Genomic DNA, 21,530 nt, shown 5'->3' on the forward strand with positions numbered 1-21,530 from the left:
CTTAAAACCCGGGCGAGGAGACAGGTAATACGCTCGCCTACGCCCAGAGAGGAAACCCGCTTGTTTCTTAAGCATTAAGATGGAAGAGAAGATTTCCAGGTCTAAAGGAAAGCCCTACTCGCAAAATAGGGAGATTGTCCCCACCAAATTACGAATGGAGTTCGGGTGAAGCTGGCCGACCGTAACGCCGAAGTGATTCAAGACCTCGACAAGGAGGGGATGGAAAGGCAATCGCAGCCCCGCAGCGAGCTGCTCCCGAAATATCACGATCTCATCAGGACCGTGTTCCCAAGGAAAGCTACCCGAAGGTATGAAATAAGCGTACTCCCCAGGCAAATTGTAATAGGTAATAAGGGATTGGAGCCCCTCAGGCGTCATGGTCAAGGGGCCAAACTTGTCTAACGTCCGACCCCGACGAGAGGTGGACGCCAAACTACCCGAGGCGACTCGGCCTACGGGTTCGAACTCTTCCTCGAGCTCTACCTCCGGCTCGCTAGGACTATCAGGGGATGCAACTCGGTTCGTAGAACCTACATCTGACCCACTTGAAGAACCGTCTGAGCTATTCGAGCTAGACATCGAGGAGAGAATGTGGATTCCAGGAAGGTACTCACCCGGAAAAAAGCTTGAACAAGACTACGGGAACTTGAACGAGCAAAAACCTTGAACGCGAACTGAAAGCCTGGACGCGAGCTGAAACTTGGACGCGAGCTCAAGAGGCAAAGCACAGAAGTGACAAAACGACTAGGGTCCCCCACTATTTATACCCATAGTGACCGAGAAGCAACAGCACAGATCAAAGCCAATCCGACGGCCCGCAGTCACGTTGACCGCACGTCTCCTAAGACCGAGACGTGATTGGCGCACGTCTTTCTGAAACTGACAGAGCGCCGGCGCATGTCTTTCTGAAACTGACAGAACGCCAGCGCACGTCTCCTCACATTAAAGGAGGCAACGACACGTTTTCAAAATTTTGAAAAGATGCCTGCTGTCATGTCTGCCAGCGGCGCGCTTTTTGAATTTTTGAAATAAAGCGCGCGCTGTCACGTCTGTCAGCATTTGTAGGCAGGTCGGCGCATTTCCCGCCTTTTGGGCGCTCGAAGAAACCCAAACAACCCTGACAACGCACCTCACGCTATCAATCAACTGAGATTCGAAGTACGAGACAAATCCACCTGCCACTTTGCGAACTCCCCGCGCCAAGGCAAGACCCTTAGCACGAGGAGTGGGGGGCAATTGATGAAGGAAGATTTGGCCCGACCTCGTAATCACTCAACACGTGGCAAAGGCAAACAGCGCGCCCAGGGCGCGAGCACCAAAGGGAGGAACCAGCAGTCCGAACTCCCTCCCAGCAGTTCGAACTCCCTACAAGGAGCCCGAACTCTCCCTTAGGCCCTGAGCCTCACACAAGGCAATGACCCGAACTGGCCCGCCTCATGGCAGTTCGGGACACTCCCCTATCCGAACTCAAGACTTCACCTCGCTCACCACTCCAGCACTTCGCCTCCAGAATGCCGAACTGAACAAACGTACCATACCTGACACCGAGGAGGTCCGTATCCAAGGGCGGCGCACCTGACTGACTTGGGATCTGACGCTTGACAGCTGCACTTCAACGGCCACCTGCCACCATCATCGCCAGTCGCAGAGACGGCTCCGACAAAGAGAGTAGTGGCGGTTCTGTCCAGCAGAGGGGATGACACCCGAACTGGTAGGAGCCCAGAGGTAATCATACCCGACCTGACAGAAGCTTAGAAGTGATTGCACGAGGTGGTTATAAAAGGCTCCCTACCCCCCAAGAACAAGGTATGTGAACTTTGCGCCATCTGGTTTTATCTTGTCTTTGAGAGAATTCTAACTTGAGCTTCAGAGCATTCATACCAGGTTCCCCCCAGAGCTTCCTCATCTTCTCCGTTTCAGGCTCCCTGTAGCTCCAATAAGAGGCAAGGTCGTTGACAGATAGGACTAGCCAGATTGCGCACCATCACCTCTTATTATGTTTCTGAAAAATTCCCAATAAATTATTCACAGATCAACTGCCAACTAAGTGACAAATTTATAGCTGATTGAGAAATCAGCATACTAATTCATTCAGCAATCCACCCTAACATCAGAGAGATGGGCATGGATATGTAAAGTATCTTGAAGATAACAAATGAGATCTATTATACTATGCAAAATATCTTTGCCAAAGAGAGGAAGTGTGCAGGTGCTTGTCTGGCCATCTCTTTATTCTTATCTTAATTAATGATGAAGGGGAAAACATTTAATCCTTATAATTGCCTTCCTAGAAGTGAATACAAATGACTCATAGTGATACATTTGTACTGAAGAATGGTTTGGAAACCTGTGTATAGAAAATTCTGGGACTAAAACCAGTTGTCTATGCATCTCTGCACAGGGCACAAAACAGGAATTAGAAGAATATAGTGCTTGTCCTGAGGAGATTGTTAGAGCAGAATGCCATGATAATTGCCATGGTCCAAGAGAAACATCTTAACATATATGCAAATTTAGCAATTCTACTTCAAATATAACAAGAACTGTGGGACAAGAGGATTTAGAAAATAGATACACTAAGAAAAATGGGATATAGATACAAGGTAGAGGAAGCAGAGTGAAAAACAAATTACAACAATGACTAATTACTTGCTCTTGTCTGAATAAAACCAACAAAACCTAAAGGAAGACCGCCCACATTCACACCATAGAGGATATAGATACAAGGTAGCTTCCTTGACTGGTGGAGGGCCAACCATACCATAGTGGATGGTTGGCTATAGGAACCTCAGCCAGATGATCAATACCACCCTGTTCCCCACCATAAGTATCTTACATCATCCTGGGGCTAATGCCAATGAACAATGAACATTAATTAATTCTGTGTTGAAAACATCATTCCATTAGCACAAACAGCTGCTGGCTTGTAGATTTTTTATAAGAAAAATGCTATGAAATAAGCATTTTATATCATTCAACAGATTTCCGTCTTGTGTTTGAATGATATATTGAAAGAGCTGAGTTCCTCGGTTCTTCCTCTCCAGACGGTGGAGTTTAGGGATAGGAGAAGATGATAGAGGAGAGGAAAAGAGGACAACAGGTCAACAGGATATTTCAGTAAAAATATGAGTTCAGGGATAGGATAACAGGTCGACAGGGTTTTTCAATAAAAATATATACAAACTAATTTACAAAAGGGTAAAATGGGTATTTCAAAAAAACGATGCTCCGGTTTACCGTTTTTCTGGGTCATTGACAGAAGGTAGGTTTTTGTCAAATTATTTAAAAATCCAAGAGAGGTTTTTGCTAAAGTGATGAAACTATAGGGTTTATGATTGTCAGAAACTTCAGGGAAGTTTTTGTATTTTATCCTTTTTTTAATACCACAAAGTCATACTAATGAAAACGATCAGTTTGTATAATTTAATCCCTAATAGGGAGGTAGAGGTCAAATTTCAAGGAAAGTTAAAACAGCTGTCAAAATCCATAGGAGGGGTTTAAGTCATTTATAAAAAAAATAACAAACATATTCATACGTGGCACCACGTGGCTGATATTCTCTCAGGCACCAACGATTCCACAATAACTCATAAAATGGTATCATCAACTTTTTAATTACAAGGGGAAAAAAAAGATAAATTCTCAAGGAGAATTACTAGAAAACAGCAGGTTTACAATCCTCCCAGGCTCCCACAATGCCTACTGGATTATAATCTTTTATCTCAGTGCCCATGAACGACACAGCATTTGGAACCGCATATCTGGAACATCTCCTTGTAATTTATTATTCACGGAGAGATGTAACCAATGCACGGCTGCAACGTGCTATGAGGAGTGAAATTCGAATTCTACGGGAAATACTCCAATTCCAAAGATTCAGGCGTAATACGGTAATACTATACTCCACAGGCTGAGAACTGAAACATTCAGATGGGGAAAAATTGGGTAAGAGGGCTGAGTGGTTAGGAAGACGTCAGCATCAAGAATACCAACATCCAATCTTCCGTTCCGCCTGCTTCACCTACCTACCCAAAGCGGCTGAGCCACAAGGCAGGAAGAGGATGCCAAGATGGCCAAATACTGAGATCCAAGGGCTAAACAACACATTCTATAGTTGAGACGTGGACAATTCGGTGGCCACGACTATTAGAGTTATAAACAGAACCTAACCCAGTTTAATGATCACCTCATACCCGGATAATAGTGTTGAGATTTGTTAATAATTAACACACTGCCTGCAGCAAAGAAAAGCCAACCAAAGGTTAACACAGAGTCATAGACTTATAAAGATTAAACCTTGTACTCCCACAGGATTTACATCCTTGACCTCTGAAGTATATTTTTTTTTCCTGCTAACCTCTGAAAAGCAAAAATTTCAGAACTCATAGGTCAGTTCATGTGCTACCGAGTGTGACCTAGGTTTTGGCAGTTGCTAATAAAACCTTAGACAGGAGGCTGACAATTTGGATGACATGGTCAGATGACCATATACACCTTGACCTTCCTCAAAAAAAAATAAATAAATAAATAAAAAGATGATATGCACCATGTGTACATGCAGCAGCTTACCTAGTATCACATATAAAACAACGCATCATATTGTGAAGCCTGAAAAGCCATTCTCTTACCAGCGGTTCAGTGGCCTTGCTATGGTCTTGAGAAACACATCTTAGCTTAGGGGTTCTTCAGTCCAGTTGATGATTTTCCAACACTGTAACATCTAGTTCCAAGAGATTGCTATACATTTTTAAAGATAGGGCAGAAAGTGGCCTGTAGACAACATGCCAGGAGTTGGAAATCCAAAGCAACATAACGTGGTTATTCTTCTATGATTTGGATAAAAGGTTACTTCAACTCTTTCTTTGCTGTCTTATACCTGTCTCTTCAAGCTGTGCTATATTTGGTACGCATTTGAATGTAGGTCAACTATATAGCCAAAAATAGAAGAGATGTCAGGAAAAGCTGCAATTCTTCCCTTTATATACAGTACATATGGATGAAATCCTCATTGGTTTCATACTCCAACCGTAACAGTTGTCCAAAAAGAAAACAAGGGAAAAAGGACTAACAGTAATCAACATGATAAACTCCTGAAAACCAAACGGCATTCTTTTATCCTCCAATGCATACGAGTGCTGCTGCTTGGATTCAGCTGAGTACATCTGTTCAAGTCGGGTAATTGTATCGCGTAAGCATTCCCATATCTTCCTCAGTACTTTGACCTTTTCTTGTAGAAAACTTTTATTGAGAAGTCGCCAGTATGTACAGTTCCATTCAGTTAATACTGTGCAAAGGTTATCCACAGAATCTGCTTCAGGAAACTGTTATGCAAATATGTCTTAGTAAACTTCGCTTGAAACTTGAGAGAAAAGTTAAGAGTTAAAACCTCTCAAGTGCAAAGCGAGATGCTTGTTCAGTGACAACTGATAACACGGGAAATTGTGACTTAAGCAATATGACATTTTATACACTATGGCACAGTAACTGGTTTCATAAATAGGGTAGATTGACTTGGACAATAAGCCAAGTGACCTTTCTACCATATGATAATATCTAATATAGATAACAATATGCAAGGTATTTGTTTCAATTTCAATATGCAGTATAATCTGCTAACCTTCTCTCTTTTTCTTATGTTTTTGTATTTGTGAATGTGAACTTTATAAGATAATAAAGAACTCAGATTCTGCTTAAAATTTCTATACTTCACCAAACAGGGAAGATTTAAGAGAGCTTTGCAACGTGATCATCTTTTTTATCCTTAAAATTCAACTTCAGAAGTATTTTCCTAGTTGAGTCAGGGATGACGCATCCACTTCAAAGGAGCCAGCTATCATCAATTAATTCCAGGGACCCCCCACGAAAGATGTACAGTTTATCTTGCTACAAAGTACTAGGGTTCGGCAGTCAGTAGAGGTACCACTTACCAGTTTCATCAAAATTAACTTGATTTCCAGTAGAAAAGATATCCCAAAAGAGAGCACTGAAGAAATAAAGGAATGCTGTGAACATTAAAAATCCACGGAAAGAACCAAATAGCTCAACAAAGAAACCAGCTCCAACTGTTCCAATGATAGCAGCCAATGTTCCAGCAGTATTTGACATTCCTGATACCAAGAAAGTAATCATTGCAATAGACTTCATTTTAAATGAACTGTCAACTTCTTCCCTAATAGATTTCAAAATTCAACAATAATTTTCGTATTCATAACTTGCTTATTCATTTGAATATTCTGGGTAATTTTAAGGGATCAAGCCTGTTATGTACCTGTGTTCAAGAGGGATTTGACCAGCATTGTATTTGTTTTCTCTCTTCACATATAGATTATTTTTTCTGCCTGTGTAAGTTGCATATGACATGACCATGTATTTCTCTTTGCATGACTACCTATTCTTATTTTGGTTATTGATCAGATTTGGAGTTTTCCTCTGCTTTTTTTAATCAGTTTGGATTTTTCCTCCACTTGTCCATGGATCAACTGATTTCTAGAGAACTTAACATAGTATGACCAACAATACATGCATTCTATGCCAAAAGAGAAATTGAAACAGCTAATCACTTGCTAGATCATTATCCAGTCTACACTCTACACCAGATAGCTGGGATCAACATTGAATAATGACCTTAACAGATGCCTTGTCTACCATGTAGTCATTTGTTGCAAGCATCTCCGATCTACCCCTCCCCCACCCCCCTCTCCAACCTGTTTCTGACACATGAATGGATCCTGTAACCAATCTAGATCACCCATCAGATAGAGGAACCTCTAAATCAGTCAAGTGGTCATTCACATAGTTCACAGAATTACTACCACCAAAGTCCAACTTTCTATTGGAGTTTTTCCCAGTTTATAACAGCCATTCAAGCATCAGTCCCCAGACTCTCCACGTAAACAGCATCTCAAACAAAGATTACTTATTTCCCAAAGAGGAAATCCAAGAACCAGAAGGATTGGCTACCAATGGCTGAACATTTCTGATGTTGTATAACATTTCTAAATAAAAAATACATCAGCCATGTTTATCAAGGGGCTATACAGTGGGAATATACAGATTATGAGTGATTAGTATTACTGTTTATAACCAAGGTCTTTTTCAGTGACAACTGATATACCATATTATCCGGCTAATTTTTTTGCCTAAAAGATCTCCCTTGATGATAGCCATCAAGTGACAACAAAATTCCCGATGCACCAGGAATTTGAAAGGATCTTTGGTTCTCTTTCTGAAAAATCTTTTCATGCCACATGCATACATGTTTGTGACTTAAGCAATGGGTACATAGAACCAAACCCTATAGATTAAAGAACCAAAAAGGATTGAAATATATCAACAAAATAAATAATGAAAAAATAGAAAAAGAAGTTCGATAATACCATGTAGAACACCCGCATACTGTGGAGCAATCTCCTGGTCATGGTCATAAAAGACAGGCAAAAGATTAGGGGGGAAGGGGAAAAAAAGCACGACATCCTCTTACTTCAACCATCAATTCTTCAACAATACCAACCTGAAGGTTTACAAGGAAACCAGAATGGCTGAAAGATTTCAAGCCAACAGCTATTGTAAGCCAAGCAGTTGCAATAGTCGGATTTTTCGCAGTATTAAGACCCAGTAGAGCAATACCAGGACCAACAAAACCAATTGACTGCATGGGAGGGACATATTACAATGTTATTATTAATTCCATGCGAATACATTAAGCATGTTAATAAAAATTCATGATTGAATGGACACATGCAGAATTCTCTTACCCTTTCTTTTTGCAGAGCCATCTCTCCTGTTTCCTATGGCCTTTTTGGCAAAAGAAATTTGGTAAGACTAATTCCTCCTAAAACTAGAGTTTTTTGTTGAAAGGTGGTGCATAAGAAAAAAAACAACAAATGTTCTACAGAGGAGACCATCTTGATCTCATTCATCTCATATGTTCTACCCTTGCTTAAGTCTGGATCTGCTACACATGGTTGCCACAGACAACCGTACCTGCAATCAGTGTGTGATAGGAGTCCATAACTCATGAAATTCCACTTGTCTCCAACATAAGGGTCTTTGCAAATAAACAATGTATACCTGTCACACAGATTGCATGTAGAGCAGTGTGTACAGCAACTTAGTAGTGAGTCTATTATCATCTACTAATCTCCTGTCCAAGTGTCACAGGCATTTGTCAGCATTCCTTTTCCTACTTTAGTTTTTCTTGGTTGCTATCAGAAGATACAGATACTCATTTATGACGTCATGCCAATTTTTTCTTCCTTCCTTGTACAAGAAGGGGAAGGATGATGTGAAGATGTTTGAGAGCAGCTAATGTGAAGAAAACTCGTGTGCAACCTAGACTCATCCAGGGTGGAGATGAACTCAAAAATCATTGAAGGACCACTGCTTTGGTCTACTCAGGGCCTATAGTTAGAGGAACTTCAGCAGGGTAGAGATTCTCTCTTTAACTAGTAGGATTAAAATTTGCTAGATTTTTTAAGTGCCTTTCTTTGGTGGAGGGAGGAAACTAAGTAGTAATAAGAAGGCTGAGTGAAGAGTGCTCCTTGGAGATCACATTAGAGAAGATATGTTATTCTTAACCTCCAAGCTGAATTCCTCTTTTTTGTGGGTCCCAAACCTGTTAACTTGGCGGAAGATGAATCATGAATTGGTCAGACATGGGACTAACAGGGAAATGGTATGGTGGTCCATCTGCTGCAATAAGTTTTGGCCTGTTATGTAATTTGATTTACCCTTTTTCTGGTCTGTTAACAAAATCTTTGATTCAGTTATCAATCAAGAAATAGACACATCCAGAAAGCTATGAAGAAATTGAAAGGACAAACAGATGACATGGTCTTAAATCATTCTTCATATCATCCTGCCAAACATTCAATGTACATAGGAGAATGAAAGAAAGATGAGTAACAAATTGAGCAAAATAATAAGAAACCATGATGATTCCATGTCGTGAAAATAAATATTGTCAGACAATAGAGCTGCAAAGACAATTTATGAGAAGTCTACTCTTTGAAAAGGAAGACTTAATTATAGTAAAAGAAAATCTCATTAAACAAAAAGAAAGGAAGAAGAAACTGTCTTAGGTGATAAGATGTCACAAAGCTGAACTAAAACCAACAATACCCACCCCATCCCTTACAAAACATCCTCTTTACGCAACTAAACCAAGCCAACCAAACAAAATAAGGCAAAGACCTTCTACACTGAATCCCCTACCAGATTCCTTGATGCACCCGAAACAGACTGGTTTCTCAATCAGAGAACACAAAACCCCTAAGCCAACCAAACAAAATAAGGCAAAGACCTTCTACACTGAATCCCCTACCAGATTCCTTGACGCACCCGAAACAGACTGGCTTCTCAATCAGAGAACACAAAACCCCTAAAAGCCTGGAGCATCCATTATATCTCCACAAAGAAACCCCTACCATCCTTTCAAAAGGAAGTTTTAAATTCATAAATGGATTCGTACTCCTATTTTCCTCCAAAGATCTATGATTATAGACAGTGCATTACAACATACAAAAAATACTTGACTCATGGAGAAGCTTAAATATAAACATTTCACAACTTTTGCCCATAATCCCTAGGGAGTGCATTTTGCCCTCAAATTAGGGGCCGTTTGGCATGCCTTTTTGGGAAGATCTTCCGGTAGCTCTGACAGTTAAAACATACATTGAGCTTTTGAATGAAGATATGAGCAACCCGAAGCTAGTTTGGCTACTGTGTGTCTTTCCGTGTCTTTCCGTACGAGAATAAAGCGAGAAAGACATGAAAAGCTCCATTTGGAGCTTCCCAAAATCAGCCCAAAATGGACTTCTTGCGTCTTTTCAGCGCACCGAGTTTGGCGGCTAGATCTGTTACACACCGAACGGAAAAAGACTGCGCGGAAAGACGCACCAAACAGGGCTTTAGATAGCAGAACCATGTAGTTATTAGTAATTTGTCCACACTTAATAGATATCATATTTTGTCTAATCCTCACAAATAACAATATAGTAGATAGATGAGATACCTGCATTACTTTGCGTGTAAAAGTGACACTTTTACCATTCTGAATCAGCATATCCGACCAGACACCAGAAAAGTATCCCAGAACTGCCATCATAACCCATGGAACAGCACTAAACCATGCGGCTTGTCTGAGGTCTACTCGATAAATCTGTTTCAGGGAATTAATATTAGTTCTCTTTACAGCCATGCATCCTCTGCACCCATCAAATATCATAGTTGATGGAAACATTGAACCCTTACTGTGTTAAAGTAAATGGGCATCCATGAAAGCATAACAAAGTATCCCTGTATGTGTGGAATCAAAGCAATTACAGAATTAGACATAAATAGATAAATAAACACAAATAAGTAATAATAACTTGGCTTCTCTATGAGTAATAATAAGATGCATAAGCATTACCCAGCTGTGCATCACATTTGCAGATATGAGGGCCCATGTGGGCATCTTTGAAAGTAAGCGCTTGAAAGGGGGGATCAGTTTGGACGTCTTTGAATTCTTCACTGTGGAAGGCATTGAAGATTTTTTACTCGTATTCAGTATGTACTCTAATTCAAATTTTGATATTTGAGGATGGTGATCAGGTGTGCTTGATGTTGCAGATATCCATACTAAAACCCAAAGAAACCCAGATAATCCAAAAATCACAAAAGGGCCAAATACACCTCCTTTTGACATGAGGATAGGAGAAAGTGTCAGTCCAATAACATTTCCTAGCTGGAATCCAGCCATTGCAAGTCCAACAGCTTGGGCTCGTTCTGTTAAAGGAAACCACCTGAAAGAAAAGTCAGTTCAAACAGCTCTAAAATCTAATTCTAGGCAACTTTTTAATTCAATATAACAGAGGTCAGGTTTTTGAAGCAAACTATCACAAATCTAAAAATAACAAGGACTGTGACTATATTGCTAAAAATTCAACTGGGAGTTCTAAACATTTTTTATCAGATGGAGTTAAAAATATTTCAATACCTTGAAATCATATTGTTCATACTAGGAAGTGCCACACCTTCTGCAATGCCAAGTAGAACTCGTGTGGCAAGTAAGGCCCATAGGGAAGTTTCTGCAGCCCAAGGAGTTAAAAAGGTAGCTAGAGACCATAAAGTTACACCACATGCCATAACTACCTTGCCACCATAATAATCCACCAGCGCCCCTCCAGCTATGGGTGACATTAGGTATCCCCAGAGAAAAGATGACTGCGATTAGTAATTGGTAAAGAATCAGGGAAAAGCCAACGTGCAACTATGGAAATGTTAAACATGACACACATTGGCTACTAGTTCATTAGTAACCAATGAATTTGCAGGCACAACTTTGGAAACTATGCTCAACATATTCCCATGGAGCTTGATCAACATATACCAATTTGGCTAGCCTTGTAAGGTGGCTGTCTATCCTTACATGCATCCAGAAACCCTTTCAATGGTCAATATGTCATACAATTTTTGCTTAATTTAGTCGCACTAGCTACCAAAGAGAAATATGACTAGGAAAAGACAATTTCCAAGAAGAAACGTGCATTAGCACCAAGAGACTGCAAAAGTGGAAAGCCATAGTGGTAAAAGACTGCTTTAAGCAGAAGATGTTTCCCATCATAACATTCGCAATTTATATCTAGAATTGGCAAGAGCCGTGCTGAGCTTTGCCCAGCAAGATTCAGGCTCCTAAACTAAAGTCTATGCCCGGGCTTGGCTCAAGCTAATAGCTCATGCACACCTGAACTCGTTTAGGTCCATATTTTGGAACAATTGGATTAAAATTTGTCTACAAATCGCTTGTCCAATCTTTTAAGCATTTTTTATTCATATATTATATATTATGAGATATAAGAAATAGGTGCAGCCGGTAATTAATATATCAGAAGTGAATATTGAATCCATAAATACAATTTATTACTTCTGGTACTCATTTTCGAATTACTTCTTTATGACTTTGCTAATTACAAAAAATAATAAACAAATAAGTAGATATTTTTTATTAGTAACTTGCCAACATTTTAGTAAAATAAATAAGTAAGTATTTGTTATAGCAACAGTAAACTTAGTTCGCCCTAAGTATATCAAAATACTTAGTAGAAAAGAAGATGTCACAAAAACATTAAAAAAAAACAATTCCATTTGGTATAAGTTTTTCATCTAAAACAAAAATTGAGAACCAACAAAACCTTGCACGATTTAAGTAACAACAAAGAAATTTATAAGCCAAAAAAGAAAGTCAAATTACTTGAACAACGCCACCAAATGACCTGCTCCAACCATGAGCCAGCGATAATGGAACAATAGCGACTGACATTACAACTCGATCCGCATTACAGAGGGCCAAAGCTAATCCAAGCATAAAAACAACCTTAACTCTTTCCGAAGTGATGAACTCGAAGAAACTCGGCGCTTGCAATTCATTCTCATCGAAGATAGAACCACTTGGAAATGACTGAGCATCGTTCCGAGAAACCCGAGCTCGCGTTGAAAGCAAGCGAAGGGCAGGCGCATCTCCTCGAAGCGGAGTGAACGGAGAACTCCGAGAACCAAAAACTTTGAAGCATTCTCCCTTTTCCAAGAAACGCGAAGATAACAGACCATTCCTAAACTGCTCCCGGCCTCTGTTAGGGCTTTGGAAGTTCAACGAACGAAGAAGAACTGATTGATCGAAAGAAAGTCGAAGACTCATCGTCTTGCGCAGAACCAACCGCCAAACTCAGAAAACATGAGTAGTCGGAAGTTTGGTCATTGGTGAAGTGGCGGAAGGCGTCTGCTGGTGCTGGATAATAAAAAAGGAAAGGAAAGAAAATCATTATTATACGTGCCTTACTGGTTTTGGGTAAATTACCTAAAATGCCCTGGCGTTGTCGTTTTTTCCCGCCTTGGCCTACGAGTAGGGATGGGTTCGAGCCGAGCCGAGCCGAATAGTAACAAGCTCAAGCTCGGTTCGAGACTATTCTACGAGCTCGAGTTCGAATTCGGCTTGGCTTGAGTTTGATTTTGAGAAAAAAAAATTTATAAAAATAAAAATTATAATATTTTTATTATATATATATTCGAGCCGGTTCGTGAGCCTGACGAGCCGAACTCTAATAAGTTCGAGCTCGGCTCGTTGCCACCCCTACTTATGACTCTTTTTTCACTCCATAAAGAGAAATCCCTGGACCTGCACAAACAAAAACTCGCCAGTTGCCGCCATTTCATGGTCAACCAGGACTGGCCTGTTTCCCTTGGTTCAAGCTAACATCAGCCCAATTAACAAACTGGTCAAGTTTTGATCAAGTGTTTATAACCCGGCTAAGTAAAGTTGATAATCGCAATGAACAATATGAGTCCAAATGTGCTCCTCATATCTCTTCACACCAATCTTATAACACATTCAAGCCAAAAATCAAAAGAACATCTCTCATTCTTGTATTATTATTCAAGGGAAGATGTTACCAATAAGCAATGGGATGTACCTTGAGGTAGATTTGAAGCTTGTTCGAGGAGTAAATCCCAATTCCAGTAACACATGGAGCTATCAATGGGCCTATCTTAATCGATTTTATAAGATAGGCTCAAAACCAAACCAATTATTAATATCATATTAGATCAGATTATACTTGACATTTATAATTGCTTATGATAATAACGGTTTAAAACTTATACACACACATACATATATATATACACACTAGCAGGCTCTCATGTGATACACAAGATTGGACTAAAAAACTTATTGTTCTATGGAGTTACACAACCCGAGGGTAGGGATGACAATTTTCTTCATCTCGCCAAGTACCCGGCCTCCCCGATCAGGCAGGGAGGGGAGGAAGATTGCTTTAGCGGAGATAGGGTGGGCATAGCATTAATAGGAATATTTGATTGGGGACGGGGAGTGAAGTCCACACCCCACCCCAACCCTAATTATATATATTAAATATATGTGTATATATATTATATTAAATATATAATATTATTTATGATATTTATAAAATTATTTATCAAAATATATTTAAAATATTATTTGCATTTTAAAGTTTCCTTTATTTTAAATAAATACCTTTCTAAAAACAAACATTTAATTAAAAAAGTTCAGGAATTCATGTCCCCGATGGGGAAGCCCTCTCTGTCAAGGACCGGGAATGTAGGCTAAAATTTTTGATAGGGATTAATTAAAAACTCGAGATTGGGATGGAGAATATGATCCCTGCCCCGAACCCACCCATTGATTATGGTAATAATAAATTTAGTATCCAATGCTTATGGAAATTATTAAAATTTTCCAATTATTTATTTAAAAAAATTGGAAGTTTTATAATTTAAGTTTCACTAAATTAAAAAAATCACTAATTATTGCTAAAAATTATAGTAAATATCAAAACTACTGAAAATATAAAAAAAAATTATATTTGTTGAAATTAATTCTCCACTAAAAAATTACTAAAATTTTTAATTATTGTTTAATAATATCATTAAATATTAATAAATTGACCAAAATTACTGAAATATCAATAACTACTTATTGCTAAAAATTACTGGTAATTTTCAATTATTAAATTTGTATTTATTAATATTTTAATTAATTATTAATTTTTTAGTAATTATTGATTTCAATAATTAATTTTCAAAAATTTCTGAAATTAAATTATCAAAATCAGTAATTTTCAGCAAGTAATTCTTAATAATTAAAATTTTCAATTTACCAAAATTACGAAAAATTATAGTTTGGGTGTTGACATTTATTAAATAATATTCATTAATATCTATAATTATTGAAAGTATAAAAATATTTCACAAATTAATTTAACTACCCAAATTAATTTACCCACGTTTTTGGCTTTTAGATGGTTTATAATATAGATTAAGAGGTGTTTTAGGAGGAATTTTAGATGTGAGAGATTGTTTAGGAGAAATTTTAGGAGGGGTTGAGTCAATTGGTAACAAGAGAGAGAGAGAGAGAGTGGAATTCTAGTGAAGAAGAGATGGCTGCCATGTGACAATATAGATTAAAAGGTGTTTTATGAAGAATTTTAGGTGGGAGAGATTTGGAATGGCACTCTAGTGTAGAAGGGAGGGCTACCACGTGGCTACATGGGAATAGGGATGCAAATGAATCGGATTGGATTCGAATCTGACCCGACATTGTTCATGTCCGATCCGAAAATCCAATTGGATCTGATAGGACTTAATCTGAATTCGAATCCTATCAGATCTTCGGATTTGATTTGATTCAACTTGTTTCTTTAAAAATTAATAAATTATTAGAAGAAAATTAAAATATACCAATTTAAATAAAGAAAAAACAAAAAATGCAAGTATTTTTTAATTATTTTCATCATATATATACATGTTTTTATAAAAATACAATATAAATAATATATTTATAAATAAATAAATAGCATATATATACATATATATATATTAACACATTGGATCGGATAGGGGTGATCCAAATTCGATCTGAAGATCCGAATTTGACCATAAGGGAAAAAGGATAGAGGTTTAAGGAGAGAAGAGAGAAGGGAAAATGGGAGAAAGAGAGGGCTGCTGACGTGGGACTATATATAGGGAAATATCATAAGAGAGATCCAATCATATCAAGAAGCTAACTCCCACAGGAAATCAACTGCTTATATGTTGATAAAATAAGTGTTTTAACCAAAATTATGTTATATATTCTACGTATTTTATACTTTTATACATGAAACATAAAACATAACAAAAATAAGGAGACTTTTATATATTATCAATTATGGTCTTAATCCACAAGAACAGTCTCAACCCAACAAAACCATAGAACCAGAACTAATGCAATCAGGACAATGGATTTGGATCTATCGGATAGAACCCAGAGATCACATCTCCGCCCCACAACGCCCCACAACAAATATCCGCCGTGTATTGGGAACATCTCCCAATGATGGCATCATCAGGACTGGTACTATCATCGGGAGATGGTCCCAGTACATGGCGGGGATGTGCTGTGGGGCAGCTCCCTATGGGGCGGAGATGTGAACTCATAGACCCAGCCCGTTGACAGCTCTAAGTACATAAACAAACCCCCTAACCCACCCAATCCCCCATGCGCACACAAAGTCACAAACAAGCACAGATGAGCTTAATACGCAGTACAGATGAGGGGTAAGCAAATGAAAACTCTCCAACTAGCTCTCAAGGGAGGGATCCGAATTTAACCCCCCAAGGCTCAAATAATAGATTCCTTTAATCAATTCGGATCTAAATTCACCAAACCCCAAGATCTGGTTAAGATCCATCGCAGCAAATTAATATGTATACAAATATAAATACAAATTATATTCATTTAGTAAAGATTTTTGCAAGTATAATAGTTTTAAACTAAAAGGGTGTAGGTCAAAATCAAATTCAAGTGTTCCAACAATATAGTTGAATGAAAATTTGTTTTTCAGTTAGATACGAGAGAATACGAGAGAAAAGTGGGATATATTTCTTTTTTCTGCCCTTATATTCTGAATTGAATACTCAGAAGTCTTTCTTCAACTTAAGAAAATAACCAAAAGATAGGAAAGGCAAAAATTACCACGTTAGTCATCAGTAACCCAGAATACATTATCATGGGTGTGACATCCCAGTTATTCTCTCTTCAACCAGGAAAATTCACATCTTTCCAAAGCATGTCTGTTGATTCCCACAACAGCAGATAGAAATTCCCGAGTACTACATACACGGGCAATCTAGCCAACAATGCCTGCCAACAGAATGAACTGCCAATCTATAGCACCTGGCTCCAATTTACAAAATTTATAGCTGTGTCTAGACCTTCTGCCAAATCAATTGCTGCTCCAATGTAAGTTGGTGGAGTTAGCTTCAGAAGATTGGTCTTTGCTTCCTTTGGCAATTCCAAGCCTTCAATTAATTTTTGTATGCTCTCTTTGGTTACTGCCCTTCCTCGGGTTAGTTCCTTCAGTTTCTCATAAGGTTCTGGGATGCCATATCTTCACATCACCTAGAAAATGAGAGAGAAATCATGGTATATTTGAGAATGAGTTTCTAACATAAACACTGAACAAAAAACACAGAAGGAAAAAGAGGAGGCTGGTTTGATATGCGCTCAAGTCACAGTGATCCAAAAGTTGAGAAATTTATGTGACAACAATGTTTCTTAAAGTATGATTCTAGTCTATAGGTCTGCATGACGAATAGTGAAAGACATCATCCCTAAATGTGCAAAAACATGGATACATGAGCAGTATGTTCTAAAATTCAATAGGTTCTAGGCTTCTAGCAACTATATATTATAGACCAAAAAATAGACGTTCACATTCATGCAGATGGTGAACAATACTTTTTGGTCTATAAAAATGTTGGCCAACAATTATAAGAGTTACCTTCTAGACCATTAAAAGGATGAAAACTATGTTAGTAAGATAAAGCTCAGAAAGTCAGAACCAACCTGGGTTTTGGGTATATGTTGAATCCTCTGTTTTTTAAGTAGTAACTGAAAAATATCATCATCATCATCACCCATGCCTTATCCCAACTATATGGGTAGTAACTGAAACATATACCTCTACTAAAACTGAAATGCATACCAGTATTTATTGGACAACTGTTGGTTGTAATACTGACATGCTTGTTAACTACTATCATTATGGAAATAGTAACCAAGGAAACAATAAAAAGTCACATGAAAAAGCCAATGCATCCCATCATATTTAAATGGATAAAAAATGGTACCTGGTTATAGATGACCAGGTGTTAAGTAAATTTTACAAAAACAAGGACAGTATGAGATGCTTACAGTCTGTATTGGTTCAGCAAGCACCTCCCATGACTGCTCTAAACCTTCAATTAAGCGAGGTTCATTTACCTGTGGTCCAAAGAAAACAACTGAGATCACACAGAATATGCGCAAAGGTCTCATTAAGCATTAAAATATGAAATTTTCAAATCTCAAATAACAAGATCCAAGATGTTATTCTCTCCCACTAAAGTTCATTCCAAGAGTATCAAGCTTACATCTTTCTTGTAGAAATAAACATAAGTGATACATAATGACATCCAAGAGAATACAAGTGAGAGCAACTGCATCAATTGGATGCTAATTAATGATTACTATAAATTACACAATCAATAGAAAAGATCACTGCATCTAAACTAATAGGAATGGCAGGGTCACAGTATAGCCAGCCAAGTGGACAGACATCTTCTACTCTCTTTTCAATCATGTTACTTCGAAACATGCTGCATAAGGAAAATGCATTCTGAAACTAACATAAGATCAACTCCATAGTCATGTCTTGCGTTCTACCATCATCAACTTGTTCTTGTAGTATTTGGCAACATAATAGAAAGATAAGATCCCTGTCATCCAGGGTGAACATATTGCTAAGATGAACCCAGAGCAGTCAGTTGTCAAGGTGTCAAAGCAATTCTAAGCAACAGTGGGGCACCTAGTCACCTAGGTGTAGGCGGGCACCAAGGCAACAAGAATTTTATAAAATAAAAAAAAAAAAAACTAAATTTTGGCAAGGTCCCTTATAATACCATTCAGCATGCATATTAATTGAAAGAATAGCAATTCACTTTATTAAGAATCTAAGAACATTAAAATTCATTAAAAAAGAATTTAAGAATATTAAATTCCTTTCAAAACATGGCAAATCATCATACCTAAGAGATAAAAATATTTTAAATATACTATTTACAATTTCATATCAATTAGCAAGTAAAGAAGGTTATAATCTTGTATTAGTGACATGATTGTGGAAGGTACTTCCAAAATTATTGTGAATCTTCCAAAATTATTGTGAATTGCCTAACAACAATCCAGGGCCTTGGCAGTAGAGGTGATCATAACCTGGGCCCAAGCCTGGCCCAGCACAAACCCCATGCCTGAAATACAAGTTCGGGCCTGGGTCTATGCAGGTCAGGCCAGGCTTTGGGCCTATGTCACTAAAAACATTATATTTAATAATATATAATATTTTATATTATATGACATAAAATATGTGTTATAATTTATATAAATATAAAATATTACGCATAAAATGCTATTTGTGTTATTTTATAATATTTATACATAATATATCATATAATATAAAATAAACATAGATATGAAAATATAAAGTGTATATATTGTAGAGAGACTGGGCCGAATGGGCCCTAGCCCATTAGTGTCTTTCTTATCAGTTCTTTCATGTTATGTTTTCTTATTGGGCCTTTTCTTTATGGGCCTTAGTTCTTTTTATGTTTTTCTAAGTTTAGTGCTGATGTGGACGCCTACTTAAGGGCCTCCTTGTAATTTATGTAACTCAAGTATATTTTATAAAAGATAAGAGTAGGGGAAAAGAGGAGACATTCAAACTCCTTTCTTTCTCCTTTCTTCTCCAATCTTCCTCCTTCTTCTTGCTGTCTCCTTCTTCTTCTCTGATTTCTTTTACTTCATTCTGAAATATTCTACTGATTTTATAGTTTGAATCACATCTTGGTATTAGAGCATGTCTATCTTCCCTTTCCTTTTTTTTCCCATACATCTTTTTTCTAATCGAAAGGTGTATGGAGAGATAAATTGCTGATTATTCAGAGATCTTGTTTGCCTAGTTGGTAAAGGGTTTGGAGAGTCAAAATCTGGTCGAAGATTGCCAAGAAAGTGGGACTGCAATTTTTTTTTCCCGAAACCCTAGCCAACTAGAGAATTTCCAGTTACAGGTTGAAGAGGTTGTTTGAGTGTGGCGCTCAAGGCTTGGAGGTTTCCTTTTTATCTCCAAAAGTGGGCGGCTGCAGTTGTAAGTCGTTTGGATAGCTCTGGTTTGAGTGGCTACCTCTTCTCTCTTTCTTCCCGGAGGCCAGGTATGGTGAAACCCTAGTTTTGGGGCTTTTGAGTGCTTGACTGACCTTAGTTAGGTCTATAAAGGTTAAAAACATTGTTTTTTTATTTTCCTTTGATTGATGGAGCAATCTGGAAGTGAGGTGAAGCAGATCCCAGTGTCGGGATCTAGTCCCGTAGATTCCTTTTTTACAGGAGTGACTACAATTAAACTTGATGGAACAAATTACCTTGAGTGGGCACAATCCATTAAGATTCATGTCTATAGTAGAGGTAAACTAGGGTTTCTAACGGGTAGTAAGGCGATGCCGGATGAGTCTGACCCTACATATGAAAAATTGATGCAGGATAACTATACAGTTATTGGGTGGTTGGTAAATTCTATGTAGCCCCATATAAGTCAACACTATCTGTGGATGACTTCAACCAAGGAGATTTGGGATAGTGTGATAGAGACATATTCTCAGAAATTAAATGTTGCAAGGGCCTACAAACTAAAGAGTGATGTGAAGAATTTAAAGACAGGGGGAGAAGAGTGTGGCTGTCTATTATTCGATGTTGAAGTCACTATGACAGGAGTTGGATGTTATGGAAACATTTGCATGGGAAAGCACCAAAGATGCCAAAATTTTCAGGAAATTTGTGGAAGGAAACAGGGTGTTTGAGTTTTTTACAGGACTCAATCCTGAATTTGATATTACAAGGCAGAATATCTTGGCCAAGGATGATGTGTCACTTGCACAGGCATACTCTATGGTGAGCAATGAAGAGTGCAGGCGACAGGTACAGCTACAGACCCCACCTCCTCCAGAACATTTTGCACATGCTGGAATAAAACCAAAGGGGCTGAATGAGAAAAAGGAAGTGATATGTGAATACTGCAAGAAGCCGAAACATACTAAGGATTCTTGTTGGAAGCTTCATCTAGATCTTCTTCCTGAGAGGTTCCGGAACAACAACAGCTCTAAGAAGGGTAGTCAGTCTGGAAAACCCAAGAATGTAAATGTTGCCACAGTGTCTGAATGTGAAGAAAAATCTGCTATGGAGCAGTTGGCAACAATGAAGGCAGACTTTGAGAGAGATGGGAAATTGATAAATCACTTGGAGTCTACTGTTGCACCTTCCTCCTCAGGCACCCCCTCTACATCCACTTTTGCCCATTCTGGTATTCGTGCTTCTTCAAATCATGCTACAGTCTCAGGTAATCGTAGAATTCCTTGGATTATAGATTCTGGTGCATCAGACCATATGACTAGCCTACCCAACCTTTTTTGTTCATACTAGCTCCTCTCGGGTAGAGAGAAGATTTCTCTTGGCGATGGGTCTCTTACTCCCATATCTGGCAAAGGGAATATTAAAGCCTCTGATTCACTTGTTTTATCCTCTGTCCTTCATGTTCCCAAACTTAGCACTAACCTTTTATCTGTTAGTAGTTTAACCAAATCAATGAACTGCAGCATAACTTTCTTTCCTACTTACTGTGTTTTTCAGGACCTGAAGTCTCAGAGGACTATTGGGAGTGGCCATGAGGCGAATGGGATATACTTGTTGGATGTCTCTGATCAAAGTCCTGGATTACCTAGTGGAGTTGCTTTGGAGTCTGTTTTATCAGAGGCAGTTAATAGAGTCATGATATGTCATTTTAGATTTGGTCATTTGTCTTTTTCAGCTTTGAGTCATTTGTTTCTAGAAATGTTTAAGGGAATATCCCTATCGAGTCTTCATTGTGAGTCATGTGAACTTGCTAAAC

The 21,530-nt window shown here is 38.3% G+C and overlaps 1 protein-coding gene and 1 pseudogene across 4 annotated transcripts in view; both read right to left on the minus strand.

The window, feature by feature from the left end:
• Window positions 1-4,906: 4,906 nt before the first annotated feature.
• Window positions 4,907-12,773, minus strand: PHT4;3 (phosphate transporter 4;3). 3 transcript variants are annotated; one of them, XM_010258374.3, is made up of 9 exons: window positions 12,233-12,773; window positions 10,979-11,205; window positions 10,412-10,784; window positions 10,252-10,296; window positions 10,013-10,159; window positions 7,511-7,648; window positions 7,377-7,410; window positions 5,928-6,107; window positions 4,907-5,284 (listed from the first exon to the last, which is right to left on the minus strand). In XM_010258374.3, the coding sequence occupies exons 1-9, from the start codon at window positions 12,674-12,676 to the stop codon at window positions 4,953-4,955; spliced, it is 1,920 nt and encodes a 639-aa protein (XP_010256676.1). In that variant the 5' UTR covers window positions 12,677-12,773; the 3' UTR covers window positions 4,907-4,952. The 3 variants fall into 3 exon arrangements, with proteins under 3 accessions (XP_010256676.1, XP_088753503.1, XP_010256677.1); XM_010258375.3 differs by having other exon boundaries at window positions 4,951-5,321; XM_088897377.1 differs by lacking the exon at window positions 5,928-6,107.
• A 3,647-nt stretch (window positions 12,774-16,420) lies between these two features.
• Window positions 16,421-21,530, minus strand: part of LOC104597007 (uncharacterized) — a 39,211-nt pseudogene continuing 34,101 nt past the window's right edge. The window contains exons 9-10 of the transcript XR_016082780.1: window positions 17,753-17,821; window positions 16,421-16,957 (exon numbers count right to left, since the gene is read on the minus strand). The product of XR_016082780.1 is annotated as an uncharacterized LOC104597007 (transcript). The remainder of the gene's footprint in view (window positions 16,958-17,752; window positions 17,822-21,530) is intronic.

This window comes from Nelumbo nucifera, chromosome 2 (genome assembly GCF_055504915.1).
Source record: "Nelumbo nucifera cultivar China Antique chromosome 2, China Antique-T2T, whole genome shotgun sequence".
NCBI classification, from domain to species: domain Eukaryota; kingdom Viridiplantae; phylum Streptophyta; class Magnoliopsida; order Proteales; family Nelumbonaceae; genus Nelumbo; species Nelumbo nucifera.